A 14972-nucleotide genomic window follows, 5' to 3' on the forward strand; every position below is an offset into this window, starting at 1 on the left:
CTCTATAGACGGGCTCTTAAAGAGTTTCATAAACTCGAACGCAATACTATGAGTCTGCACTTCGCAGAAAAAATTATTGGCGCGAAAAACGCCACTAAGACCCTCTTTAACACTGTTAAAGAGTTCACAAACCCGGCTGCTCTGTCCGTTCCTGTCATCCCCAGCCAACTGCTCAGTGAAGGCCTATCAGATTTTTTCTCTGGAAAAATTGCTAATATCACGGCGACAATTCTTCTGAATCGTACAGAAGTTAGTTTGGATCTTGACTCCTCCTGCACTAAAGCATTTACTTCCTTTAAACCCCTGACTAAAGAGCAGGCCCTGACTCTACTTCTACAATGTAAATCAGGTTCACCTCTTGACCCAGCCCCGGCACTGATCCTAAATGATATTGCCCCGCTAATCAATAATCCCTTGCTTGAAATCTGGAATACCTCCCTGCAATCGGGAGTCGTCCCTTCTGTATGGAAACACGCACTGCTGATTCCCATTCAAAAAAAAGCTGGTGTGGATCCAACGTGTTTTAGCAACTACCGACCAATTTCTCTCCTCTCCAAGCCAGCCAAAGTACTTGAGAAAGCGGTACAAGAACAACTGTCCGACGATCTTGAATCAAATCTGCTCCTCCATGACTCTCAGTCAGGTTTTAGGCCGGACTTCAGTACGGAATCAGCCTTACTAGAAGTGTCCGAGTCTATTCGGGAGTGCACAGATAGGGGAGAGGAGGCCATGTTGGTCCTCCTCGACCTATCCGCAGCATTTGATACCATCTCCCATGAAACTCTGATAACTCGGCTTCAGGAGGTGGGAGTTGGTGGGACCCCGCTGGCTTGGGTCAAGTCTTTCCTCACGGATCGATTTCAACAAGTGATGCTGGGCTCCTTCTTCTCCACCAAGAAACCGTTGACATGGGGGGTTCCGCAGGGATCTGCTCTCAGCTCTCTCCTGTTCAACGTATACCTGAAGCCCTTGGCAAAAGTGGTGGAGTCATGGGGCGTCAGAGTGATCTTTTATGCTGACGACACAAGCTTGTGTTTTCCTTTAAAGATCACTCTGAAAGCTCTCTGTCAAACTTTCGCCACTGTTTGGTGAATATTGCCTCTTGGATGTCATCAAATAACTTAAAACTCAACACGGATAAGACGGAAGTCTTATTTTTTAATCCGAAATCCCCTATCCCTACTGGCCTCTGGTGGCCTGCTGAACTGGATCCTCCCCCTGTACCCGTCCAATCTGCCCGTAACCTTGGCTTTCAATTTGACTCAGCCCTCTCCTGTAAGACCCAAATTAATAAAGTCTCGGCGGCTTGTTTCGGAAAACTCCGCATGATTAAAAAAATTATCCCTTTCCTACCACTCGATTCTCGTAAAATAGTAGTCCATGCCCTCATAACATCCCACTTGGACTACGCCAATAGCCTGTATGTGGGAGCTCCGATGTATCTCATCAATCGACTCCAGATGGTGCAGAACTCAGCGGCCAGGCTGATCTGCAATATCCCTTACCGCCACTCTATCTCTCCCCATCTTATCAAACTGCACTGGCTTCCAGTGAGATTACGTATCCAATTCAAATCTCTGACCATGGCTTTTAGAGCTCTCAATGGACGCGGCCCTGCCTACCTGAGACATAGACTGAAGCTCTCACAAGCAACACGCAATCTTAGATCCAACCATCTGCGCCTGATGTTTTGTCCCCGATTTCGTCTTGCGCGTACGGGAGGGAGGGCCTTCTCAGTGGCCACCGCCAAACTTTGGAATCATATGCCACTGGAACTTAGATTCCTTACATCAGAGCAACTGTTTTGAAAGAAACTTAAGACTTGGCTCTTCTCCCTGATCCAGTCCACTTAATCTCCCTGGACTTTATCGAACCTCACTAGCTGTTGTCTTTAGCGCCGGAACACCCCCGTTGGGGGTAGCTGTGCGCTCTACAAGCTTCAAAAATATTAATAATAATAACCCAGCTTTGTCGCCTTAAAGAGAGATTCATAATAACACAAATCAATCAGTAAAAAATGACAGCAGAGATGACAAATAATGCGCATCTATTCCGCTCTCAATCTACCATCATCCTTTTTTGGGGGGTGGGGGAAGAGTTATATAGGGCGAACTCCACCCGAAGGTATCAGTGCGCTTTGCATGACCACCAGTTGCGCTACAGGCAGACACATCGGGCAGATTAACAAACCCCTTGCGTCACTTTTGTGTCACTTTTAACATGGCAAAAGTGACGCAAAAGTGGCGCAATGGGCTTGTAAATCTGCCCCATCATTTTTAGGCACGGGGAGATTAAGTGATTTGCCCAGAATCACGGGATGTTGAGGGTCCCTGCCGAGACTCGAACCCGGTTCCCCAACTTTGAGATGACCGCTTGTCACTTGGGGTGAGATAAAAAGAGAGCGAGGAGGGGCCGGCACTGAGGACAACAGTGCACAAACACTACTTCCGCAGCTCGATCTGATGTGATTCGGCCTCCGCATCACAAGCAGTAAATGCCAATTAGGCCGAGCTCGTTTATTTGGTATATTTGCACTCTCCTGGCCCGCGGTTGCGCGCTGACTGATATCCATCTCCCCGCACCGGCAGGGCATCACGTGTCAGCGTGAGGGATGGAGCCCAGACACTAACTTGATTTGGGTGATGAGTGTGCGGGCCTGTGCTGCCGCCAGCGCTTCCCAAACCCTTAAAACGGGCCTGTCTCCGCTCCTCCGCACTCCAGCGGCGTCCAGCGCGTGCCAGGGCCAGGCTTCAACCACTCGAGGCTGGCAGCGCGTGAACCGTTCTCGCCATTCCGCCTCTTGACGCTTCCCGCCTTTCCGGTGCCTTCCAACACCCCGCGCCCTGCTAGACCTCTCCAACTTTCCCACTGTGTTATCCAGCACCCCGCAGGTCTCTGAAGATTCACCCTATCTGCAGGACCCCATTGCTTCTTCTCACCCCACAGCCCTTGTCCTTTTCCCAATTCTGCAGCCTTCCATCTATTTCCGCCTTTTTGGCGCCCTTGACATTTTCTGCCACTTCTCTAACCTACAAAGTTTCTTACTGACCCATAATCCTCCAGTGTTTCCAGTCATTTCTCGGACCTCCGGTGTTTCTCTCAGCCTTCTGCAGCCCTCTATCGTTTTCCCTCTGTTCGCCAGCTTTCTGACACTTCCCACCCCTTCCGGTCATCACCATGACTAGCATTTCTGCACTTGGGGAAATCTACCAAAAGTTCAACCCCCGCGCCTACCTGCAGAACAACTACATGCCCCCGCGCGCCGACTTCAGCTCAGAAGACTGCGCCGTGCCCTGGAAGATGCGCTGCCTGGCGGAGGCCTTTGCCACAGGTGAGCTTTGCTCATAGGTACCTGTATTTGCCATTTTACCAAATGCAGCTTATTAGAGCATGAGGTGAGATAGTTCAATGGTTAAATGCACCTCTTGCAGCCAGTGGGGTAGCTAGGGTGCAGCAGGCCCTAATGTAAGAAAGCAACTACCCTGGTTGGATAGTAACAAAATGGACCTGGCGGGAAGTTTGAGGGCCATTTATGCAAATAACCCTGGTGCTCTTACACCTGTTGTACAAATGACAGCTGCAACCCTGTGTAATCTGAAAGTCACCTGAAAATACTGAGAAGCAGCACCGGTCCAACTTTCATTTTTCAGTTTTTTTTTTACGATTTGATGGGTAAGATCTACATTAAAAAAAAGTCAATAGCATGCCTAGGAAAGGGTTCTCAGTAAAAAACCGAGGTCGATTTGCCAAAGATCAAGTCATAGTGTGTGGAAGACTGAAGATTATTGGGCATTACTGGTGTTTTCAAAACTAACTTTACCTGTTCGTAGAGTTTGTATATAAAAACAAGATTATTTTATCTCAAAGCTGTTTCCATGTATTCAATGCTGCAATGTCGCCTTTATAGTGGTGATTCAGAAAAGGGGGTGGTGATGAACAGAGTGTCTGAATTAAGCAGACCACTCTTACCCAGTCCAAAGATCAGGGCTTGATCCATCACCGTTATTTATCTCACTGCCCCATACCAGCTCAGAACCTGGCTATATGCAAATTAGTCTGTCCCTGGCCCAGTGCATCATGGGAACAGGGCAGAACAAACTACCAAGCCAATTCTTCACCAGAAAGGAGACAAGCTACCGGGGACCGGTTTCTGGCATTTCAGCCTCTTCGGCCCGGCTTGCTTGAATCCTGATGGAGCAGTGAGAAAGGGACTCATGTCTGAGTATACCCTGCCACACCTATAGTGGCCAAAAACGATTCAGAAAAGGGGGTGGTGATGAACAGAGTGTCTGAATTAAGCAGACCACTCTTACCCAGTCCAAAGATCAGGGCTTGATCCATCACCGTTATTTATCTCACTGCCCCATCCCAGCTCAGAACCTGGCTATATGCAAATTAGTCTGTCCCTGGCCCAGTGCATCATGGGAACAGGGCAGACCAAACTACCAAGCCAATTCTTCACCAGAAAGGAGACAAGCTACCGGGGACCGGTTTCTGGCATTTCAGCCTCTTCGGCCCGGCTTGCTTGAATCCTGATGGAGCAGTGAGAAAGGGACTCATGTCTGAGTATACCCTGCCACACCTATAGTGGCCAAAAACGATTCAGAAAAGGGGGTGGTGATGAACAGAGTGTCTGAATTAAGCAGACCACTCTTACCCAGTCCAAAGATCAGGGCTTGATCCATCACCGTTATTTATCTCACTGCCCCATCCCAGCTCAGAACCTGGCTATATGCAAATTAGTCTGTCCCTGGCCCAGTGCATCATGGGAACAGGGCAGACCAAACTATCAAGCCAATTCTTCACCAGAAAGGAGACAAGCTACCGGGGACCGGTTTCTGGCATTTCAGCCTCTTCGGCCCGGCTTGCTTGAATCTTGATGGAGCAGTGAGAAAGGGACTCATGTCTGAGTATACCCTGCCACACCTATAGTGGCCAAAAACGAATCAGAAAAGGGGGTGGTGATGAACAGAGTGTCTGAATTAAGCAGACCACTCTTACCCAGTCCAAAGATCAGGGCTTGATCCATCACCGTTATTTATCTCACTGCCCCATCCCAGCTCAGAACCTGGCTATATGCAAATTAGTCTGTCCCTGGCCCAGTGCATCATGGGAACAGGGCAGACCAAACTACCAAGCCAATTCTTCACCAGAAAGGAGACAAGCTACCGGGGACCGGTTTCTGGCATTTCAGCCTCTTCGGCCCGGCTTGCTTGAATCCTGATGGAGCAGTGAGAAAGGGACTCATGTCTGAGTATACCCTGCCACACCTATAGTGGCCAAAAACGATTCAGAAAAGGGGGTGGTGATGAACAGAGTGTCTGAATTAAGCAGACCACTCTTACCCAGTCCAAAGATCAGGGCTTGATCCATCACCGTTATTTATCTCACTGCCCCATCCCAGCTCAGAACCTGGCTATATGCAAATTAGTCTGTCCCTGGCCCAGTGCATCATGGGAACAGGGCAGACCAAACTACCAAGCCAATTCTTCACCAGAAAGGAGACAAGCTACCGGGGACCGGTTTCTGGCATTTCAGCCTCTTCGGCCCGGCTTGCTTGAATCCTGATGGAGCAGTGAGAAAGGGACTCATGTCTGAGTATACCCTGCCACACCTATAGTGGCCAAAAACGATTCAGAAAAGGGGGTGGTGATGAACAGAGTGTCTGAATTAAGGAGACCACTCTTACCCAGTCCAAAGATCAGGGCTTGATCCATCACCGTTATTTATCTCACTGCCCCATCCCAGCTCAGAACCTGGCTATATGCAAATTAGTCTGTCCCTGGCCCAGTGCATCATGGGAACAGGGCAGACCAAACTACCAAGCCAATTCTTCACCAGAAAGGAGACAAGCTACCGGGGACCGCTTTCTGGCATTTCAGCCTCTTCGGCCCGGCTTGCTTGAATCCTGATGGAGCAGTGAGAAAGGGACTCATGTCTGAGTATACCCTGCCACACCTATAGTGGCCAAAAACGATTCAGAAAAGGGGGTGGTGATGAACAGAGTGTCTGAATTAAGCAGACCACTCTTACCCAGTCCAAAGATCAGGGCTTGATCCATCACCGTTATTTATCTCACTGCCCCATCCCAGCTCAGAACCTGGCTATATGCAAATTAGTCTGTCCCTGGCCCAGTGCATCATGGGAACAGGGCAGACCAAACTACCAAGCCAATTCTTCACCAGAAAGGAGACAAGCTACCGGGGACCGGTTTCTGGCATTTCAGCCTCTTCGGCCCGGCTTGCTTGAATCCTGATGGAGCAGTGAGAAAGGGACTCATGTCTGAGTATACCCTGCCACACCTATAGTGGCCAAAAACGATTCAGAAAAGGGGGTGGTGATGAACAGAGTGTCTGAATTAAGCAGACCACTCTTACCCAGTCCAAAGATCAGGGCTTGATCCATCACCGTTATTTATCTCACTGCCCCATCCCAGCTCAGAACCTGGCTATATGCAAATTAGTCTGTCCCTGGCCCAGTGCATCATGGGAACAGGGCAGACCAAACTACCAAGCCAATTCTTCACCAGAAAGGAGACAAGCTACCGGGGACCGGTTTCTGGCATTTCAGCCTCTTCGGCCCGGCTTGCTTGAATCCTGATGGAGCAGTGAGAAAGGGACTCATGTCTGAGTATACCCTGCCACACCTATAGTGGCCAAAAACGACCACCCCTTGTTGTAAATAATTTTGTCCACCCTAAGCGTGGAAGGGTATACTCAGATGTGAGTCCCTTGCTCATTGCACCATCAGGATTCAAGCAAGCCGGGCCGAAGATGGCTGTAATGCCAGAAACCGGTCCCCGGAAGCTTGTTTCCTTCCCAGTGTAAGAATTGGCTTTTGTAGTCTGGTCTGCCCTGTTCCCATGATGCACTGGGCCAGGGACAGACTAATTTGCATACAGCCAGGTTCTGAAACTGGGATGGTGCAATGAGCTAAAAAACGGTGTTGGATCTAGCCCTGATCTCTTGACTGGGTGAGAGTACTCTGCTTAATTCAGAGACTCTGTCCATCACCACCCCTTGTTGTAAATAATTTTGTCCACCCTAAGCGTGGAAGGGTATACTCAGATGTGAGTCCCTTGCTCATTGCACCATCAGGATTCAAGCAAGCCGGGCCGAAGATGGCTGTAATGCCAGAAACCGGTCCCCGGAAGCTTGTTTCCTTCCCAGTGTAAGAATTGGCTTTTGTAGTCTGGTCTGCCCTGTTCCCATGATGCACTGGGCCAGGGACAGACTAATTTGCATACAGCCAGGTTCTGAAACTGGGATGGTGCAATGAGCTAAAAAACGGTGTTGGATCTAGCCCTGATCTCTTGACTGGGTGAGAGTACTCTGCTTAATTCAGAGACTCTGTCCATCACCACCCCTTGTTGTAAATAATGCCTTTATAGTGGTAGCATACAAGACTGATAAAAAGATGTCTCCAGTTGGTGCAGTCTCTACAGAGGAGGTGGGGCGGCCAGCAGCCTGCGCCTGACTTTCTTCTTCACTTACCACTATGAACTAGGGGCGCTTAGAAGCAAGTTAAACTGCCAGCACGTGACAGAGCACTGCATTGGTCATTCTAGTCAGCTGCCAAGGGAGCATTTTTCAAGGGTGGCAGAATGTATCTAAAACCATCACATGCACCCGTTTGGATAAAGGATGGGTGTTTGAAATGTCACTTCACAGATGGCGCTAAAATTCCTGCACCGCTCCACACCTCATTTACTCCTCCTAAGCTTTCTGAGCAGACTTTGACCCAAACAACTGTGCACCTCGCGCCAGCAAGCTGAGGTGGGGGGTGCTGGCACGTGCCGGAGTGAAGCCGCCTACTCTCTTCCTAGCGCTTGGAAGCCTATCAGAGGGGCAATGTAATGAGAGCGTGTACTCTGAATGTCAAGTCAGGATTCTCCCGGCAGCTTTAGAGCACCACTGGAGAGACGTGGCACTGTGGGACCCGGGGCGACACTTAGGCTACTGCCGGAAGATCATTCATTTCCGAAGGCCAGTCAGTTGAGTATCTGGCTTTTATACTGGCCTTTGGTGAGCCTGGGTCATCCAGGGCCATTGTGGGGGTGTGGGGAGTGAGTGAGTGATATGCCTCCGTGGGTTAGTCATTGGGGACAGGAGTAGCAGGGCAGTAGCACCTACCTCCCAAGGGATCATAGGGAGAAGTACATAATGCAGCAGGAAGTGGTCACAAAGGGAAAATGTCGTCATCGAAGTGTATAGGTGAGAAACAATGTTTAGGTCTGGGAAGAGTGAGCTTGGTTCACAGGGGCAGCCCTCAATATTTGAGCAATGATTTTATTGCTAAATGGGTAATACATCTCTGTTTGCAGGGGTGTACATTTGAAAAATGATAATTGAAGCTTTATATTGGTGAAAGGGTACAAAACAGAACACAGCCATGCTTGGTATGTGTGCACCAAGGTACATGGGCGAGAAAAAAAACTAATATGTGTGTATGAGAAACAGGAGAAAGAAAGAAAGAGATGTGAATAGGGTAGGCAGAATGGCAGAGAGGCTTGGTGTAAGGTAGAGGCGAGAGGATGAGAAGAACACCGAAAACAAGTCTGCTGGGGAAAGTGTGAGGGAGGAACGTGTGAATGTGTGTGGGGTGTGGGATTGTAAAATAATGAATGGGTCACAGTGGAGTATCGTAAAGAGAGGTGCTTGAGAAGAAAGCAAGAATAAAACATTTGTAAATAGAATTTGAGAGAAAGTTATGAGGGTTCTCAGAACTGACTATCCAGTGCAGATCTTTGCATACCACTGCTTACCACTGCTAATGGGCAAACATTAACACCCCGTTATAACCAAGAATGGATAATTGTAGGGTATAAAAGAAGTAGGTTTATTAGCTGAGTTGTAAGTTACAGATGAACCCCCACCAGGAGCAGTATCCTACTGAGCCCTTCTCACACTTAATGCCCACTCATTCAAGCACAAACGCGCTCATCATTCCAACCATCCAATGGCCTCACTCACTGCCTGAGCGGCAGGGAGCATCAAGTCTGTGGGGCGAATGCATAAGATAGCAAGAGGCCACAACATCCTCCTCTAGAACCAAGGGGGCACTGAAAATACCCGATAGGGCTAGAAGAATCCGAAGCTTCATGGAGTTGGGAACCACCCGCAGCTTCCATTCCTCATGTGATTAATTTATAGCTGAAATAGCTGAATGTGTCTGAAGAGACACCAGAAAGGAAACACAAACGTATTGGCACCTGTCTTCCTCAGCCGAGCCCCTGCCTGGAGTTGCTTTTCTTGACACACCTGTAATGTTTCTGTGATGCAACGACCACTCAAACAGATACAACACATGTTGAATGTGCTACCTCACAATGGTCGCCAGCGTAGTTTTAGCTGTCTGCCAAAGCTTTTGCTAATATTTTTTTTAAAATATGCACAGACTGTGTTTTTCCTTTGCCCAGAGAAGTATTTCTTACTTATCCCATGATACTGACTGTTTGGGGTATCGCTTCGTCCCTTCCAGAGGGGCTGCAATTCAATGCATGAGCAACTCTTTCAAATTTAAAAGGTACTCTCAAGCTTTACACTGTTAATTTCATTCAATTTCTCATGCACTACCACCACCACCTCCAATAATACCACTACCAATACTATCAATACAATTACCACCAAAACCACCAATACCAGCACTACCAATACTGCCAGTATCAATGTTACCAAAAACACCCCAAATACCAGTCCATCACCAATATCACGCCACAACCAATAGTAACACTGTCACACCAACACTAAAACCACAACACCACAGTCCTTAATACCATCAATACTATTCAACTACCAATACACCACAAACAGTAACACCAATAGCATTGTTCACTAATACCAACACCAAGACCACTACCAATACTACTAGCACCACAAATGCCACCAATACAATCAATATCAACACCACCAGTACGACCACAATAACACCAGCATAATACCAAACCTCATCACCAATTCCACTATCAATATCACCAAACCAAGACCACCTCCACCACCAATACCAACTCCACCAATATCACCACCATCAATTAGATACTACTAACACAACTATCAACAGCAACACCCAAAACACATGAGCAATTCTACCAGTACCACATAACCAACAATTCCACACTACTACCAATACCTCACACCACCTATGCCAATACCACTACCACCATACCACCAATTTCACACCAGTACCAATACCATCACCACCAATAACAAGACCAACACCGCCACCACTGAGGAGGAAGCTGACACAATTATCATGTCAAGAGATTCATATGCTTATGTATTAATGTTGCATGGTCATTGTAGAAAACAGCAGGTCTAGTGGTGAGTTTAGAATCGATCCCGGTTTCGGTGGTGGCACTGAAGTCAGGGGTGGGTAAGCAATTGTGATAAAGATAGTCGCATTGCAAACAGACTTTGTGTTCCACAGGCAGATATTGAGGGTGTACGTGGCATGTCAGACTTAACTGATGTTAATTGTCTATTGCGAGGTCACTCTTAGTGGAGTGATGGGGCTGGTGGTGGGTTTTACCTGGGCGTTTGTGGAAGGATGCTGATGGCATGGCAAATGTAGATGTGCGGGTGGTAACAGTGAGCAGTGAGTGATCTGGGATGGTCAAGGAATCCAATGACTGAAGCAGGGACAGGAAGAGGAGGACAGTTGGTGGGAGGGAGCATGGTGGTCGGGATTCCCTAGGCTCAGTTGCTTAGTGATGAGATTACACATCATGAAGTGGGGGCTTGTGGCCATGGGTGCAGTAGCACTCACTAGCAATCACTCAATGGCCAGGGAGAACCATTCAGCATGGTGCAATCGCTAATAGCCAAAGGGCACAATTCACCATAGTGGTGAGAACAAAGTAGCAGAGGAGCAGTTTAGCATTGTGCCAATAGCTCAATGGTCAGAGGGTCACAGGGTGCTGATGCTTGATGGGTGGGGGTCACAAAGACGCATTGGACTGACCACTCACTGGCCAGGAGGCACAGTTCATCGGGGTGCCAATAGCTCAGTGGCCAGGGGGAGTCACATATCTGCAGAGTACCGTTCACTTAGTGGCAGGAGGCTGCAGAACAACAGTTGACCAATGGGCCGCGGTCTGCCTTGGCCAAGGTTTCAAGCCTCTACGACTCTGAGGGCAAAGGGGAGCTGTATTAGGGGGTTCTTCAGTACACAAGTAGCAGTGGTGAGCTCACAGGTTTTAACGGGTCAGTAAGTATGGCTCACGTGCCTACAGGTGAGATGAATGACTCTGCCTCAAATGTCTCCCCGCAGGTGAAATCCGGGGGCGCACACTGATCGACATCGGCTCCGGGCCCACCATCTACCAGCTTCTGAGTGCGTGCGACCACTTCGAGGAGATCATTCTAACTGACTACCTGGAGGTGAACAGGCAGGTGCTCCGAAGGTGGCTGCACGAGGAGCCGGGGAGCTTCGACTGGAGTCCCTACCTGAAGCATGCCTGCAGCCTGGAGGGCAAAGGGTCAGTGAGTGCCGCTGTGCAGGGTGGTGGGGTGCAGCACCCTATGCGTCTTCCTGTTCATGCTTTTCTTCATCCAGTTCTTAATTTGTAAAAAAATACATTCCTGCCCCTCGTCAGGAGGCCACCGCAGTTTGCACCACACATTTCCACTGTACTTACTCAACTACTAATCATCACACTGCTACAAATATGACAATTCAGAATGTTCAAGGCCACCAAAGCTTTAAGAATGACCTGGTTTTTGTTCATCTTTAAATTGCACTAACAGGGCCACCATGTGGCAGCTGTCATAAGTGCAGGTTCTGGCAATTAAGTGCAGGTGCTGGCAATGAAGTCCTGGTGCTGCGTACCGGAAACCACTGGCTCAAATTAAGCACTGATTCATCCATGCATCAAACTGGCGGTCCTTTAAATCATTTTTGTTCTTTATTGTTTTGTTCACTGATAAAGCTTTTTCCAAAGCCATCTACTCGCAGGAGTTGCAGAGAATACAGGGCAGGATGAAGGAAAGTTGTGTGGTGCAGGAAAGCATACAAATCTGGGCGAATTAAGAAGCAATGAGCAACAGGGACAGGCAAAGCATGCAACCCCATCCAAATCTTGGTGCTAATAAGCATAATCAGTGACATCACAGGAAGTTGTTACAAATGTCCACGATAAATGCAAATCTACTAATTTGTCTTCTCAGTAAACACGAATGCCTAAACCTCTCTGAATTGAATTGAATTTCACATAATTATCACAATTACTCCTGATTCCACAAAAATGAACATCGCTACCACCCGGAACTGTGGCTTCCATGTGGTGTGTGGGAGAAACGTACATACCGCACATCGAGTCTTATGTCAAAGATATTGTACCCGGATGAAACCTAAGTAGACCTATGTGAGCGGACAGTGCCAGCAATAATGCACCCATCAGCAGATTATCGAACCAACTAGGTGTAAAGAGAACGCATGACTGCAGCTACGAGAGGTTAGGCAAAGTGGGCAATTGCCCAAGGCTACCACCTTCCAGGGGGGCCTTGGTAAAATGGTATGGACAGTTAGGAGACCCTCTCTAACCGTCTCTTTCAATACACCGCAATCTGCCCACCGCTCTACCCGTCTCTCGTGACCCTGCCTCTCTCTACCACTTTCTGTGCTTAGATGCACATCTGTCACTCAGCCCTCTCTGACTTCCTCAACCATCTCTAACCAATCCCTCCACCACACGACCCTGTTTGCATCTTACTTCCCTGTATCTCTCGTCCATCTACTTCACTCTTCTCTCAATCTCGCCTCTCTCTGCCTCTTCCACCCTTCTACTGCCCCACTCTGTACTTCACCGCTCTCACCTCTTTCATCTTCCTACTTCACTGCTCTGTACTTCACGGCTCTCTACCTCTCCATCCTTCTACTGCCCCACTCTGTACTTCACCTCTGTCTACCTCTTCCATTTTTCTACCTCACTGCTCTGTACTTCACCTCTCTTTACCTCTTCCATCCTTCTACTGCCGCACTCTCTACTTCACCGCTCTCTACCTCTTCCATCCTTCTACTGCCCCACTCTCTACTTCACTGCTCTCTACCTCTTCCATCCTTCTACTGCCCCACTCTCTACTTCACCGCTCTCTACCTCTTCCATCCTTCTACTGCCCCACTCTCTACTTCACCACTCTCTACCTCTTCCATCCTTCTACTGCCCCACTCTGTACTTCACCCCTGTCTATCTCTTCCAACTTTCTACCTCACTGCTCTGTACTTCACCGGTCTCTACCTCTTCTATCCTTCAACTGCCCCACTCTATACTTAACCACTCTCTACCTCTTCCATCCTTCTACTGCCCCACTCTGTACTTCTCCGCTCTCTACCTTTTCCATCCTTCTACTGCTCCACTCTGTATTTCACCTCTGTCTACCTCTTTCATCTTTCTACCTCACTGCTCTGTACCTCTCCACTTTCTACCTTTTCCATCCTTCTACTGTCCCACTCTGTACTTCACTGCTCTCTACCTCTTCCATCCTTCTACTGTCCCACTCTGTACGTCTGCGCTCTCTACCTCTTCCATCCTTCTACTGCCCCACTCTGTACTTCACCTCTGTCTACCTCTTCCATCTTTCTACCTCACTGCTCTCTACTTCACCGCTCTCGAACTCTTCCATCCTTCTACTGCCCCACTATATTCTTCACCTCTCTCTGTCTCTTCCATCCGTCTACTACCCCACTCTGTACTTCACCTCTCTCTGCCTCATCAATCCTTCTACCTAACCCCTCTATACTTCACAGCTCTCTACCTCTTCCATCCTTCTAATGCCCCACTCTGTACTTCTCCGCTCTCTACCTCTTCCATCTTTCTACCTCACTGCTCTGTACTTCTCCGCTTTCTACCTCTTCCATCATTCCACTGGCCCAATCTGTACTTCACTTCTGTCTACCTCTTCCATCATCCTACCTCACTGCTCTGTACTTCACCGCTCTCTACCTCTTCCATCCTTCTACTGCCCCACTCTGCATTTAACCGCTCTCTACCTCTTCCATCTTTCTACCTCACTGCTCTGTACTTCACCGCTCTCTACCTCTTCCATCCTTCTACTGCCCCACTCTGTATTTAACCGCTGTCTACCTCTTCTATCTTTCTACCTCACTGCTCTGTACTTCACCGCTCTCTACCTCTTCCATCCTTCTACTGCCCCACTCTGTACTTCTCTGCTCTACCTCTACCATCCTTCTACTGCACTACTCTGTACTTCTCTGCTCTCTACGTCTTCCATCCTTCTACTGCCTCACTCTGTACTTCTCCGCTCTCTACCTCTTCCATCCTTCCTACTGCCCCACTCTGTACTTCACCGCGCTCTACCTCTTCCATCCTTCTACTGCCCCACTCTGTACTTCACCCCTCTACCTCTTCCACCCTTCTACTGCCTCACTCTGTACTTCTCTGCTCTCTACATCTTCCATCCTTCTACTGCCTCACTCTGTACTTCCCTGCTCTCTACCTCTTCCATCCTTCTACTGCCCCACTCTGTACTTCACAGCTTTCTACTTCTTCTATCTTTCTACCTCACTGTTCTGTACTTCTCCGCTGTCTACATCTTCCATCTTTCTACTGCCCCACTCTGTACTTCACCTCTTACCTCACTGCTCTGTACTTCTCCTCTCTCTACCTCTTCCATCCTTCTACTGTCCCACTCTGTACTTCACCACTCTCTACCTATTCCATCTTTCTACCTCACTGCTCCGTATTTCACCGCTCTCTACCTCTTCCATCCTTCTACTGCCCCACTCCATATTTAACCGCTCTCTACCATCTTTCTACCTCACTGCTCTGTACTTCTCCGCACTCTACCTCTTCCATCATTCTACTGCCCCAATCTGTACTTCACTTCTGTCTACCACTTCCATCATCCTACCTCACTGCTCTGTACCTTTCCGCTCTCTACCTCTTCCATCCTTCTACTGTCCCACTCTGTACTTCACCACTCTCTACCTATTCCATCTTTCTACCTCACTGCTCT

The 14972-nt window shown here is 48.5% G+C and overlaps 1 protein-coding gene across 1 annotated transcript in view; it reads left to right on the forward strand.

Moving 5' to 3' along the window:
• The first annotated feature begins 3090 nt into the window (after positions 1-3090).
• Positions 3091-14972, forward strand: part of PNMT (phenylethanolamine N-methyltransferase) — a 33716-nt gene continuing 21834 nt past the window's right edge. The window contains exons 1-2 of the mRNA XM_078641456.1: positions 3091-3331; positions 11269-11476. Coding sequence (XP_078497582.1) covers positions 3178-3331; positions 11269-11476 — 362 coding nt within the window. The 5' untranslated portion in view covers positions 3091-3177. The remainder of the gene's footprint in view (positions 3332-11268; positions 11477-14972) is intronic.

This window comes from Lissotriton helveticus, chromosome 5_1 (genome assembly GCF_964261635.1).
Source record: "Lissotriton helveticus chromosome 5_1, aLisHel1.1, whole genome shotgun sequence".
In the NCBI taxonomy this organism is placed as follows: domain Eukaryota; kingdom Metazoa; phylum Chordata; class Amphibia; order Caudata; family Salamandridae; genus Lissotriton; species Lissotriton helveticus.